This window comes from Adelges cooleyi, unplaced genomic scaffold (assembly GCF_023614345.1).
Source record: "Adelges cooleyi isolate 19-005CV unplaced genomic scaffold, UGA_ACOO_1.1 ACOO_flye_CR_arks_rails_tigmint_CR_PRNA_23, whole genome shotgun sequence".
Taxonomy (NCBI): domain Eukaryota; kingdom Metazoa; phylum Arthropoda; class Insecta; order Hemiptera; family Adelgidae; genus Adelges; species Adelges cooleyi.
The window spans coordinates 12,567,353-12,582,260 of record NW_026095893.1 but is presented as its reverse complement, the minus strand read 5'-3'; the positions used below and the strand labels follow the sequence as shown (position 1 = coordinate 12,582,260).

At 32.3% G+C, this 14,908-nt stretch overlaps 1 protein-coding gene across 3 annotated transcripts; it reads left to right on the top strand.

The window, feature by feature from the left end:
* Window positions 1–2,194: 2,194 nt before the first annotated feature.
* Window positions 2,195–14,593, top strand: LOC126835337 (solute carrier organic anion transporter family member 74D-like). 3 transcript variants are annotated; one of them, XM_050567838.1, is made up of 12 exons: window positions 2,195–2,594; window positions 9,322–9,488; window positions 9,598–9,798; window positions 10,575–10,874; window positions 10,934–11,053; window positions 11,117–11,299; window positions 11,368–11,557; window positions 11,640–11,784; window positions 11,859–12,019; window positions 13,246–13,349; window positions 13,408–13,497; window positions 13,555–14,592. In XM_050567838.1, exons 1-12 carry the CDS (start codon window positions 2,527–2,529, stop codon window positions 13,872–13,874), a joined length of 2,049 nt encoding a protein of 682 aa, XP_050423795.1. In that variant the 5' UTR covers window positions 2,195–2,526; the 3' UTR covers window positions 13,875–14,592. The 3 variants fall into 3 exon arrangements, with proteins under 3 accessions (XP_050423795.1, XP_050423796.1, XP_050423797.1); XM_050567839.1 differs by lacking the exon at window positions 2,195–2,594 and having other exon boundaries at window positions 9,352–9,501; window positions 13,555–14,593; XM_050567840.1 differs by lacking the exon at window positions 2,195–2,594 and having other exon boundaries at window positions 9,450–9,546.
* The last annotated feature ends 315 nt before the right edge of the window (window positions 14,594–14,908 follow it).

Here is a 14,908-nt window from a genome sequence, read left to right as displayed (position 1 = left end):
AGTGCCTGGGCTTCTATAGACTATAACCCTGTAGTAAATAAGCCAAAGCTAATTATATTATAAATAAACTATATTAATATATTTAACTCACTCCGTTGGGTCTAAGGATGGATGACTCTTCGAGTAAACCTTAACGTTAACGATAGATACTGAAACGAGCAAAATAGGAATGAAATACGAATAAAAAGATATGTATGCCATCCATTCGCGGATAGGGTTAATCAAATCGTTTTCAATTTTTAGCACTAAACAAATCATTATTATAAAAGAAGATGCCAAGATGCATCTTAAAATAGCTACAGTATTTCTGACAGCCAGAAAATTGAATTTATCCATTTATTTATGGAAAATAGAACAAAAACTATTCATTAATGCTACACAGACTGGTGTCTTCGAGAATATAATATATAGCAATATTAATATGTATCGGAGATTTACTAAACAATTTTTCTATAGTAACCTGTATGTTATGTCATTGCTAATCAAAATTACAATAAAAATTACTTGTAAATCTCAGACTCCTAATGTCATCTACTTTCGTCTTTTATCCTTATTAGTTTAATCACTCAATTTCCTCACTAGCCCTCTTACGACATATAATTTATAAATGTTGTATATAATTGTGAATAGACTATATTTGTTTTAAACATTATTGTTTATTGTTTGAATTTTTTTTTTTGTAGTGTCAATGGTACGAGTTATAAAACAAATAAAGAAATTGATGGTGGTCATTTTCAGTCTCGGATTGGAACAGTTAACATACGTCAAATAGTAACAAAGAATGACAGTGAAGTTTTAAAAGAACGGCGGTTACTCCACTGCGATTTTTGTCAAAAATCGTATAACACAGAAAAGCAAAAAACTCTACACATGATAAAATTCCACAAAAGTTCAACTAACAATCATCCTCTTTAAAAATCCACCACTACCCGGGCTACATTAAACGAACGCATGCACACCGGCGATAATCCCAACAAATGTTATATTTGCTTAAAAACGTTCCTATAAAATCCAACCTCACAAACGCGTGCACACTGGTGAAAGGCTGTATAAATGTTTCATATGCCTGAAGTCTTTTTCTGGAAAATCTGCCCTTACAACACACGAAAGCAAATATACTGAAAGCGTCTCAATTATCTCTAGGGAATTTTTGTCAGACTGATGTTTCTATTGATACACTTTGAATTAGCGTTAGATGGAAATCAATTTAATATTGTTGATTAACAATATTTATGAATCATATTTCACGCAGACTATACGAGAAAAATGTTGTTTATGCAATCAAATGTGGTATATTATTATGTTTTCAATTTCAATTTAAAACTAATAGTTTATGATCTAAATAAAATGACCACTGAACTCAATATATGGAATGCGCATACGGGTTGTAATATGTCCGACCTTGGACGCTGCCATGTTGTGTACAATTTTATGGAAAGTAAAAATATTACGTTACTTATCCATGATAAATATTAGAATGTTAGGTTAGGTGATGATAACACCGTGATATATTTGATAAATCATGGAAAAACAATTAACTATTCACAATATGGCAGCCGACTATAGGCAATGCGCGTTCCATATGAGTTCCGTGAAAAGGACTCGTCAATTTGAAAACTGACAAGATAATTTTTAATTAGTTCGAAAATTCTATAAATAGAAGTTTAGTCATTTGTTTTAGCAGTTCGAGCAGATATCTACAAATTGAATTAGTTAAACAGGCAACTCTCAATCGTATTCGACAGAAGCAGAACATTTCTATTGAAATCTCCACAGTCCACAACTTAAAATCGCACAATGTGACCATAGTGATGAAGTACATTTTTAAGCATATTTCATATTTGAATTTAGTTTCAATCAAATATTTGCCTCAAAGTCACTGCGTCTCTTCAGATTTCGTCTCCTCATCTTCAGATGAGGGTTATTGTTTGTGGTACAATGACTTAACAACACACTCGCTGGGTAAATGCGGAGATACATACTGGGATTCGTGTTGGCGGCCACGGGTTAAAACGATTAATGCAGCGTTGGTCCTACAGCTAGTGTTTGTTTCGCCTTCTTTAGTCGTTGCTATTTACTACACCGCATCGTCATGACAACAATAATATACACGCTTTCACCTGCGGCCGTACCATACGGCAGGTGTACCCCTCCAAAATCACCGATTTGTACCACAACGGTACGCGCGCCTCCAGTTTTATGTTCTGCCCGTACGGTGAAACATTGCCGCTGTCGTTGTGTACGCAGTAAATACGATTGCCTATACATTGAGCCGGTCGAGGTGTGCACCACGCATACCTACAGCGCGGTGATGTGCACGCGCAGTGTCTTTTTGCCGTCCGACCAGAACACGTTAGGTGCGCGCGTGCAGCAATCATAACACCGACATGAAGACAATAATAATGGCCGCGTTACTCGTGTCCCAGAACTAACGACAGCCCGTCGCCGTTGTCGTAGAACAGCATTGGCATTGGCATTGTGTCCAGGCGCATAAACTTGTCACGGGCATCCTTCTAAGGACACAACATGAACAACCACCCGTATGCACAACCTACGGTACAGCCGCACATCGAAGACCTGCCGTCCGACTGCGGGTGAGTTTAACTCTATTCGTGTAACGGCTCGCGCCAACAATGATTTTACAATGTGTATAACACCAGTACTACCACCACCATCAAATTACTACCTCCACCACTACCTTGATCACATCCTAAGGTACGACAGAAATCTTTTCTCGGGGTGGTAGTTTTTAACACTCGTACCTAGTATTAAAAAGACAGTCAAAAGACCTTATTGAGTTATTTGGCCGGATCTTCGCATTTATCATATATCATTCTGTTCAGTATTCCCTCCTCGGCCTTGTAAATATGTGTCTATTATTTATATAAAACTGCGCATTTCCCGAAGTTGTGTGAATCATCTTTGTCATAATAATATTGTAGGAGTGGTCCTTGCAATCGGTTTCTTCTTTATTGCTATGTTTGTATAACCTAATTTGCCGATCGCGGTCATTGTTTATACAATTTAATATTTGCATCTTATTTAACCTCTATAGTCGCGTTTTAATCTCTCGACAGTTCAGTCACTTTGAATCGTTAAACGAAAACATTTTTCAAAGTGTATTATCATTTAACCGTCAAAAACACGGTTGTCTTTGATCGCTATTAACCCGATTACATCGAGCATAAATTATGACAATGACTAAAATAAATTACCGTTCGTCCGAATGTATTGAGTATTGTAATTTGTAAGTTATTACTATAATATTCAATAAAAATAATATACTGTGCAATGGACTGCATGAACAAATATTGTTTTACAAATAACTGTTTTTAGACTGAGAATAGATAAAAAATAAATCGAACACGGCTGACGAATCGAGTCTTCATACAAAAATGTAAATTGCAAATAATTATTAAATTATGCGCTTTAAATTATATAAATACAAATATAATATAAAATTATATTAAGAGGTTGTCAGCGCAGCGATTTACCGGCACTAAAACATGTTTACTTTAATTGAAAATTAGTGGCTCCTAAAATTGTTGGTTGTAAAAAACTAAGTTTTTATGGAAAATTTTTCTTAAATCGCTGTCGCAGATGCTGTGATAGTCCGAAAAATAATTTAACTACCAAAAAAGAGTCTTAATTAGTGAACTAATAATTATTACACATCACAGTTAAACCTTTAAGTTAAGATTTTGTAAAAAATTGCCTATACTTTACTCCTAAAAATGGGCTGCGCTGATATCCTCTTAATGTAACTTGACGTCTTACCAGTGAATAGTATTTAAAAACTAATATCTTATCCAATCCAAAATAATTAAAATAAATGAAAATGTCGCACAATTAAATCGTTTGTCGTATGAAATTGTATTTATTTTATACATTATAACTTATTTAAAAAAATTAACTACTAGTTTTGTCGACGCAATACAAGTAACCACTGAGCTAAAAAACGCCGTTGTTATTGGTTTTCTTAATTATTCAAAAGCGTCGTGTAGATTTTTTTCATATAAATAAAAACCATTTTGTTATTCGGCTTGTGGAAATATCTATAAAATAATATTTAATAATCAATTCAAATCTTAAACGACACACTATAGCTTCGACAGCACAACCGTGTCTTCTGAAAACATGCATTCAATATGAGAAAAACGTAATTAAACTGATATACGGTGACTTGGGATACTAAAGGTAGATTCTTAACATCATTAATTACTAAAGGATTTAATAAACAGCTAACCATAATAGCAATGAGACACAATGTCAGTGCATTGTAAATATTTTAGAGGCACTCAGTAAATAGGAATGCTTAATTTGTGTTGGATTGTTAAGTTTTCTCACGATAAGGAGCGTCAGAGTAAACAGACCAACATAATACAATTAGGTTGGTAATGGGTAACAAGTATAATAGTAACAAGTTTATAAAAGTAATGTTCAAAATAATTGTTCTTAGCTTCGAAATGAAAATTTAAACTTACTCAGAAACATCAGGTAGTTTATAAATTAGCTGGTAAGTTTGAATATAGGATTTATTTAAAATATTTACATGGGGGAGAGGGAGGGTAGTCTAGAGAGAAGGGGTAGACGGGCCGAGACGGGAGAAGCCTAGGAACAAATCTACTTTACCGGGCACGGTTTTTGCTACTTATTTTTTAATCGGTAGTACTTTTAACGCTTTTTAAGAAAAAATGTTTGACCGGACGCACTTAGTTTTGAAGTTACAGACTTTTGAAGGTCACACGTAATGCAAATTATGTACAGTAATGGAGTAAAAAGACCCCGATGCAGCTCACTTAAGCCCCCTAACGGTGGCCACACGTTTATGCGCCACAATCCAGTCTAAGCTTGATCATCTTTCACGATTATGTGGACGGAGAGAGTGAATATGGGTTGTTTTATCGGTTGGCCCTTCGACGTTCAGTTAGTCCGAGCAGAGTCACATAGAGTCGCTCTACTAATCCCGCCGCACCACACTGCACATCCGCACATGTCTTTGGGTTTCCAAGATTACCATAACTGTGTCCGTTCCAGAAATTGGTCTCTTCAAGGTTTGCCCCGAACTATCAACCGGTCGTTGTAACTTTGATGATAATATTACCTGTGTCGTTAGTGTCAATGGACAACCCACCCTATTATGTCTCGTGCCTATTAGGTCTGTGTCGCAGACACCACTAGTTGTATGCGTGTTTTTCTAGCGCATTATGACTGAAACTTCAATTAAAAATTCAAATGGCAATAGCGTTTTTGTATAAAAAATGCTTAAATAACATATATATATATATTTCCTGGACTGACAACAATTACGAAACTTAATACACGGAAAAAGTTTTGAGCTGTTAAGATTTCTTACGTGATGACTTAAAACAATAAATATAAACATTATTTTGTTTGTTACCGATTGTAAGTAGATAAGATTGGAATTTAGGTTGTATTTTAACTGTCAATAAGGCTAAATTTACGTATTCATCTTTGAGAGCTGAACTCTTTTTGAACCTTCGCTTTGAAATTGTGTACAGTTTACACTTATCCCTCTCTCCCGAATAAAAACCAAATATACATTATGTTCTGTAATATTATATGCAGGTAATCCGCAATTCATATTTTACCGAGTCGAACGCCAAGACCAGAGAATAAGAAGAAAATACTATTCACACGTGCCTTATGCATCAGTTAATTGTGGCAATGACGCTAATTTGATACCTGAATTTTTCCTACAGAGACAATAAAACGAATCCTTGACAGTTTTTTTTACGGCCAAAACTTATTATGGCGTTCAATCGTAAAATGAGACTGTTATATAAATATAATGTGCAAGGTATGAGGTCATTGCGTAACACTCGGATCTATATTTTTACGCGGGGTAATGAGTATTGTCGACTTATACAATATAAATATAGGTATAGTTAATAGTTATAGCTACGCTGTACAAATAACGTCGGGTCGAAACAACTGTGAATTATGATGACAAAGAAGAAACCGAAAAACGTACATTGTCCGTCTATTCGTTAGTTGTCGTATTGTTTGGAGAAGATACACGGTACGCTGCGGCAATTTTAACGGAATATATATATATTTATACATACAGGGTGGCGCAAAAAGAACGTCTTTATTATTGTTTTTTTAAATATATACTTGATTATAATCTGTAACAAACTTTAGTCTTGCCGGCGCAGTCAGGTTAAGTTAGATATCTGTACAATTTCATTTTGAACAGACTATAGTTTGCCCTTGTTGATGGACACACTATACCTGAAGCCTCTCCTCGAAGTTCTTCATTGCTTTTAGCAACATTTCTTACTCCCACAAGTTCGCAACGACGAACCAACATGAGAGAAATGTGGTTAAACTAGACGGACAAGCAAGAGCATGGATGTGAGTTGTCGAAGAAATATTCTTTTTATTGACGACGTCCCTTGAACCCTACGATACCAGATCTGTGTGTAACTTATTAAAGTTAACCTAAATTAAAATTCTACCTTTGTAAACCGCACACGATAGTTTATACTCGTGTATTTTTTTTTTTATAAAATTAAGAAGTTACAGTTGCTTGGAAAACATGCGCTCTTTTTGCGCCATCCTGTATAACATTTTTATGGGAAACAAAATATACACGTTAGGCCGCATACATATATCTAAGTACGCGTGCTGTTCAACATTAGTACGCGACAATAGTTAATACATAATATTATAGCAATACGAGTTTGTTGTTTCCAGTGAGTGTTAACACGTTCAGTCACTCGATGCATAACAGTTCATTAAAAACTATTCAGATGGTATTTTTACTACAATTCAGAGACACGCCCAAGTCCAGATATTCTATAGAATACCCCGATTCACTGGCGATGTCCAGGATTAACATCAATATTGTATGTAGATACTAGATTGACTACAATATTGGTGAACCGTAGTTAAAATCCGTAAAACGTAACCGGTAAAATTTTGTCAGACACTGAACAACCTTCGCGTAATACTCTACGTTTCCGGTTCCTCTGCGGGGACAGGAAATCGAAAATAATACTCATAATGTAATATATTATGTAGGTATCAAAGTTGGCAATACTTAAAAATGTTAGATACTAGTTTTTCCCACCTATTTTTATATTTTTTACGCGGTTCTTTTGTGCGTTTTATTGTACACCTCCCCAAGACCTCGTAGTTTCAGTAGAAACTGACTCCCATGCGAAAACGATGGTTCCCTTACACAATCTGGCTGTATAGTTTCGGACCAAAATACAAAAAAACTGAGAATAGATCTTTGAAAATCGTTTTTTTCAGTCTGATAAAAATGAAGGTTTAATCGTTTTTGCCTTATGGCCTTCATATATATATAACTAACAATTATAAGTGTCCTAAACATACTCGATAGCGAAACTTTACAAGGGTAGACAAAATAAAGATAAAAAAGTAACGTATTTAACTTAATTGTAACATAATATATTCGCAACTAAACTTTTAAATCATCAACTGTGTGTGTTTTTTTTTAATGCATTTCATTCCATAGCATTTTATTTTACTAAAACAGCTGTACTTGCCTACAGTAAAAATGATTATTTTTGTTAAACTTCTATATAAATACGGTTCCGCATCAGCGTGTATACTGAATTACCGTTGATTAAAGGAAACTGTACACAATACACTAACGAATATAATATCCTGGTTAATATAATATTGTAATTTAGTACTAAATTCGTCTATAGGCGATAATAAATTAAAATACCCCAAAAACTTGAAACTCTTAATATACATTTAATTACAATTTTAAATGATAACCGCCTCCTTTAGTCGGTTAAAAATTAATATGGTACTCCATCAATAAGTGGTTTCTCAACACAAGTCATTCAAGCTATTGATTATCTTGTCAGCAATAATAATATATAAATGCTATGTTCGTATAAATAATGAAACATTTAAAATTTTAATTATAAGCTTGTAAGTTGTAATCATTATGATATTAAATTAATTTTAAACAAAGTTTAATAAAAAAGCCATTACCGTGAGAAGAAGAATAGTACCGTTCTTAAACACTTAATAATATTTTTTGAATTTATAACTACATTATAGATCGGTTGGTCTATTTCTCCCGTAGGCGTGACTACGAAGGGTGCTCAGGGTGACAAGGCTGCCGCTGTAAATTATTTAAAGTCATAGACGCTGGACAACTCTTAAAAAGCGCACATATGATAATATAATCTTTTTCAGAAATATTTTCTGAACATAGGTAAATACATTTTTATTTTAAAAAGCTGTCCCCATGAAAGCTCTTAGGAGTCAGGGCGTTTAAAGTTCCCGTACAAAATAATGTATCCCATGTTTTGTAAAAACAATTTAGCAAATAATAAATATTTTTTGTATAAGTAAAATTACAAGTTAAAAGCAAGTCCGACTTTAGAACAAAACTACTTAAAGGAAAACCGAAAGATGACAAGATTTTGAAAATATCCTATTTTTGATAAACCTAATATTTCACTTAATATTTTAGATTTAAAATCACACTTTTTTACTTTTCTAAAATAACTACACGACTTTTTTTACGTTATTATTTTCAAAATCGTATCTTTCGATATGATAATAGAGGCTTTTGCTCTAAAATCGCTATAGACCGAGTAAAACGTATCTTGCGTAGCTATGTTAAGTTGAAACATTTTTTAAATCATCCTCAAGTATGCTGTGATAGCGAAAAATAAATTAACTACCAAAAATTAGTCCTAAACGACTATTACTGAATTAATAATTACACATCACAGTTTAACCTTTAAAGTTTAAATTAAGGTTTTACAAAAAATTGTCTATACAACATACAACTAATCCTGTCTAACTCCTTAATAAATGAGGGGTATTATAACAACCTCTTAAGGGGTGTTTATTTAGATATTTAGAGACAAAATTTTTTTTTAAAAATGTTGTCAAAAATATTTACAAAAACGAAAGAATTTTAATATTTTAATTTTCCTAAGAGATACTATAAATGTCAAATCCTCGTGGGACACTTTGTATGTTACCATTTATGTTTTATAAGTTGATAAACCTATGAAATTACAATATAAGATCAATATTTGTAAAATAAAAAATTATGAAAATTAATATATCTTATCTAAAATGCTGTCAAAAAATAAAAACTATAAACCCTATAGAAAACTTTCTTTTGTAAAAAATGTCAGAAGGCTTAAAAGCAGTAGTAGTAAATTTTTTAAGTAATTAGGACAATTTAGGGCTCCATTTGTAGCACCGGTCCTGAACACATGTATATTGCTACTTACTACAATGTCTTAAAAAAGTTACACTGTAAAAATTTACGTTTAATTAAAATGATTTCAGATTACAACTTTTTGGATTCTCTTTATGCCGCTCTTGGATAAGATGTGCTACAGTCGGGAAATATATATTTACCATAAGTGTGTTCGTATTTTTTCAAATGGCATCTCAAAGATATTTTTTGTCAACGTTAGAGTCAAAAAATTATAATGTACCTAAAGACATATCAAGTACGTTTAAATGGTAACGTGGAAGTCACACATTGAAGTCTACAGACTACATTAGATGGTACGTGGTTATAAGGTTATAATATAACATGACTACTTTGATTTTTCGCAGACTGGTTATGGCTTCTTAGCGGGCTTGTTCATTTGGTTTTGTCCACTTTTATTGGTTACCGAGGAGGTAAACGAAACAAGTGTGCGTGGATTGCATTTTTCGGAGCGATGCAAGGAGGTTTAGCTGTCTTGTTGGCGGTTATCAATGCTTCCGAACATTATGAGATGCAACGACCATCTGCTATAGTTTTAGCTACATCAGGTAATCGTTGACTGGCAGAATTTTTATGAGATACATAAAATCATATTTTACTTAATATGACCTTTTAACGGGTGATACCTACTAGAACCTTTATAAATCCTTTGGCATGAGATAGATGCATGCCTCTAATTGTATTCCATTAGATTCTGTCTATTATGTATTCTATCTGTCATGTTTCTACACAGATTTGTAACTACCGAATTTCCGTCGTACTTCCTTGATTACTGCAACTTTGCACCTTGCAACTTTGGTCTAGTATTATCCCTAAATATTTTGTCGTAAAAATGATTTAGTTTGATTGAAACTATCAAACAAGAGGATAACTAAAAACCGAACTCAGTTTGTAAATGTACTGGAATACGAATGACCAATACAGATAAACACTTTGTAATGATTAAAAACCATTTACTAAGAAATCATAACAAAATATATTTAAAGTAAAATACACAAGAGAACAAAGTTGCAAGTGGAAGTTAAGCGTCTAGAGAGAAACTCATGTAGTTCAACAACCAAGATAATTATTTAATAGAATACCATTTTGAATTATTTGGATATTTAAAGTCGTGTTTATCTGAATTCTCTATTTAGAATATTTTTCTAATACAAATTTAAAAACAATAACTGTAAAACTTAAAAGTATTCTAAATATGTTATCAAATTTCACTAACTTTCCTACTAGATATCAAGAGTATTAGGATATTTAACAAAACTTTATTAGGTATTACTGTATTTTGTAGTACGAAAAAATCAATACACCGTTTTTTTTACTTTTTTAGAAACACCGCTTTGTGATTCTATTCATGGGGCCATTCCAAAGGACATACACGTTCCTTTTCACTGGGTCAAAATCACTGTTCTGTTTCTGCTTCAAGCCAGTATGTCTCTTGGAAGTACAGCTCTACTGGCTCTTGGTTTAGGTTTAATTGATGAATCAGTAACACCTACTAGGAGTCCTGCTTTTATTGGAGTTATTATCGGCTCATCACTATTAGGACTTCAAGCCGGCCTAGTAGTCGGCAAGTATGCGTTCCACGTGAGCGCTATGTCTAATTTGGCCGGAGATCTTGTGTGGCTTAGTAAGTTTAGTAAATCATTTTAAGTTGAAACATTATACATTACTCCTGTAATTTTACAGTCATTGGTTTAATTTTGATTGGCGTATCATTTCTTGTCGCATTGTTCCCAAGCAGATTAATAACAAGCAGAGCATCAACATTGATACGTAACAGTTCTATTTATAGAAACAATAGACATGGTAAGTAACATCTCCTGGTATTTTACATTTGTAAAATAGAGATTAAAGTCTCTTTAAATATAGATTTCAGAAGCACGCTAGTAAGGATATTTGAAAGCAAATTAATTTTGTCTAACATTATTGCTATTTCATGTGTTTATACCGTGTTAGTCAATACAATTTACGAAGAGCCCAATTACATGGAATCCGTATTTTTTGTACCAAAACATACTTCTGACGCTACTGATCAAAATACTATAATAATTGGTAAATTGAATTGATTAAGATTATTTATAATTACATTTACGAATATTAATAATCTATATTTTCTATAGATTTATTGAGATATCCTCTAGCGGCTGTTTGTGTTTTTTTGTCTGGTTTATTAATATGTGTCACACAGCCTAGAGCTACGTTATTGACCGCTTGGAATATCGGTATAATCTGTTTGGTGACTATATTACTATTTTGTAGCATGTTTCTCCGTTGTTCTAAAATACAAGTTCACAATCAAATAACTCACAAGTACGGACTAATTGCTCATAATTCCAAATTTTAATTTATTTGTAGTGGAAAAATTGGAAATATTAAAATAAGATTTTTGCAGGTTTGATTTAAAAGAATATTGTAATAGAGATTGCAATTGTCCCGCCAATCTTCCTTTCGAACCAGTGTGCTCGTCTATGAGCCATATTGTGTATTATTCCCCTTGCCACGCAGGATGTAGGGCTCAAGGCCTCTACTCTAGACAAGTATATTCATGCGTAGTATTAAAATTAAAAAAAAAATTTAACTAACATAAGTAATACTTTTTATTGTTTTTAAGGAATACGTTGGTTGTGCTTGTGTGAACACGGAATCAGCTAGCAAACGAGCATGTTACGATCATAACTGCCAACAGATGAATGTCGGCTATCAATCAATATCGGTTCTTATCTTATCGTTGTTGAGCACATGTATAGTGGGTACCATTGTTCTGTTGTTAAGGTACCTACTAGTAATTAAATACAGTTAATAATGGTGTGATAGCTACATCATAATAATAGTAATACAACTAAAAATAAAAATAAATAAATGTAATTTATTTTTGCTAGTTAGGTAGTTGGTACATTAAAAAGTTTTCCGGTTTTTATTGTAATTTTTTTATTGCACTAGAAAATTAAAAATACTAGTATTTTATCTTGCCATTTAAAACCGTGTCTTTTATTAAAATGATTGACTACTACGCGTCTAAATCTATTTATGCCATCATGTATAGCACACAAGTCGAAATTTCGTTCTCTCTAAAAACTTGAGTGAGCCGCTGCAGTACTCGCACTGTTTTTGTGTAAACATCTTATTACAGTTTTAATAGAAATTCCATAAAGACAGAAAGAGAGTTTTTTAAATAAAGTGAATTTATCACTTTCAGTTGTAATAATTCATATAAGTCTGTGACCTCCCCTACCCTAACATGCTCCGTCACCCCCAATCCTCCGACTTCACTGTACTGGATTTTTTATTTTATTAATACTTACTACATTGTATACATGGATTGACAATATGACAATTCAAGCAATGTGTATCTAGTAGTAATTTAATTATCATAATATCAATGTCTATAGGACATTCACGGTTTTCCCTAGAAAGCGATTTAACTGACAACATCTGACAATAATCTGATTCTTCTGTAAAGTAGCCAAAATACGCCAGATACGTTTTTGCCGTTATGATAGCAAGATGTTAAACAGAATACACATTTTGTAAATTAGGGTTTTAGCAACCACCCTTCGCCGCACAGCAAACATCGTTGCATTAAAGAGCCCTCCTATTATTGCTAGTACTGCAGCATATTTATCAATTACTTCCGTGACGGTTGCATCTAACGTATCTACTCCCAGCTAATAACTCATGTAAAGATGTTTACACATCAGACATATTTATCATTATCGTTGATAAGAAACTAAGACATTTCTAATGAAAATATTTAAGGAAATTTATACCTATTTCTAAATAAATGACCATCTTTAACTCGCTTGTTGGATTTTTATAGTATACTGTATAGTGGTTCAAGTATTAAGCATAATTAATTTTAAAAATTGTTATAAAAAATCAAAGAATAATTTAGTATTTAAATAACGTTTTATTTAAAAATTTAAAATCAAAACTAATTAATTTGCTAAAAAGTTAATAACGTGTAATAGTTAATTTAAAAAAATAAATTTAAATTACAGGAGCGTAGAACCAGATGATCGTACGACTGTTATAGGATTTGCTGTTACGGTTATCTGTTTAATCGGCCATGTGCCTGGCAAAATATTGTACCTCTTCGTTGGACGTAAGTTAACGATTTTGGTATAAATAATTATAATAATAATTAATATGGTTTTTTCTAGATCTGACTTGTATTTTATATGATGACAACGGCCAGTGTCGTTTAAACGGATCAGCCACATTTTCAACTTTTTTGAGCTTGTCAAACATATGTATGTTTAATTTTACTCAAGCGAAAAATTCTTATAAAATTTAATTATTTTTCATAGGTATACTTATGACTGCAGCAGCGCTCTACTCTTGTGTATGTTTACTAACGAAACACATGCGCCCTTATGGAGGTATGGATGTCATAAAAAAATCAATCATAAGTTCAGTATCAAGCCCGTTGAGCCCATTAACACCCCCTGGCTTCGAAGAACGCGTATCCACTCCAACCAGGAAACCACCCAAAAGAAGGCCATCGGATTTACAATTTTCTGACGACCACAATACTAATATTGATTTTACGAGGCACACAGATGACTATTCACCCAGAAGTCCAGGGACGACATTGAGGGAAGGGGGTGTCTTAACTACTCTGTTGTAAAAATATAAATTATAATAGGTTGTGTAAAATATTATTATGTTCCACAAAATCCATTAGCGGAATTATCAATCAAATGTTGGGTACTTTAATAATAGTAGTTACTATATATTATTTAAACTATAAATCAAAGATAACAACGCCATTTATATTTTGTAAAAATAAACTATAACGTCTAGTCGAGTTATTAACATAAAACTTAAAGCGCGATGTACCTTTTTTTAAGAAAATAAGTTTAAAAATCAATGTGCAATGAATTAAAGTGAATTGAAATGGGATTTGGTTTAGTTACATTATTACGATTTATTGCTAACTAATGTTTACCAATATAATATGATGAAATAGGTTGAATCTGTGTTGTATAGGAAAAACTTAATTATAATTCAATAAAATATATGAATACTTAGTAACTTTTACAATTACTTCACTTGGGTTCGTTTTTTGTTTAATTTAGTTTTGTATAAATTAATGAGATATGACTAAATACTAAACACATTTTAATTACTTTCAAATCTTATTAACTAAAACACACTATATTTTTTAAACTATTTTCATAAACCCTTCAATGGGAAATCATGCAAATTTAAAATAATTTACATTGAGAACTGTGTACTGTGTATAATAACTAATTATATAATTGTACATATCAGTATCAAAAATATAAAGTAACACCAATAAAAACTCATAACGTTATAATTCTGCCATTTAATGTTTGATAGTTTTAATTATTTTATTTGTATATCTTTATTACTATTATACGTTAAATTATTTAATATTTTATACTATTTTTAAAATTTATGTGGTTTTTATATATTTGTTTTTGTGTAATATACGAGTATAAAATGTTTAATGATCTAACTAAAGTGCTGTAAATGCTTATTTTTTCTTAATTTTTTTTATATTTTATAGTGCTTTGAATAATGATGCTATTTATCAAACACTTCAAATTTCTACACGTGATGAGAGTGATGACGATGATCGTCTGTGTTTTATAGTTTTAGCAGTTAAGCTTCTTAAACAGTCTTAAGAGACTGTAA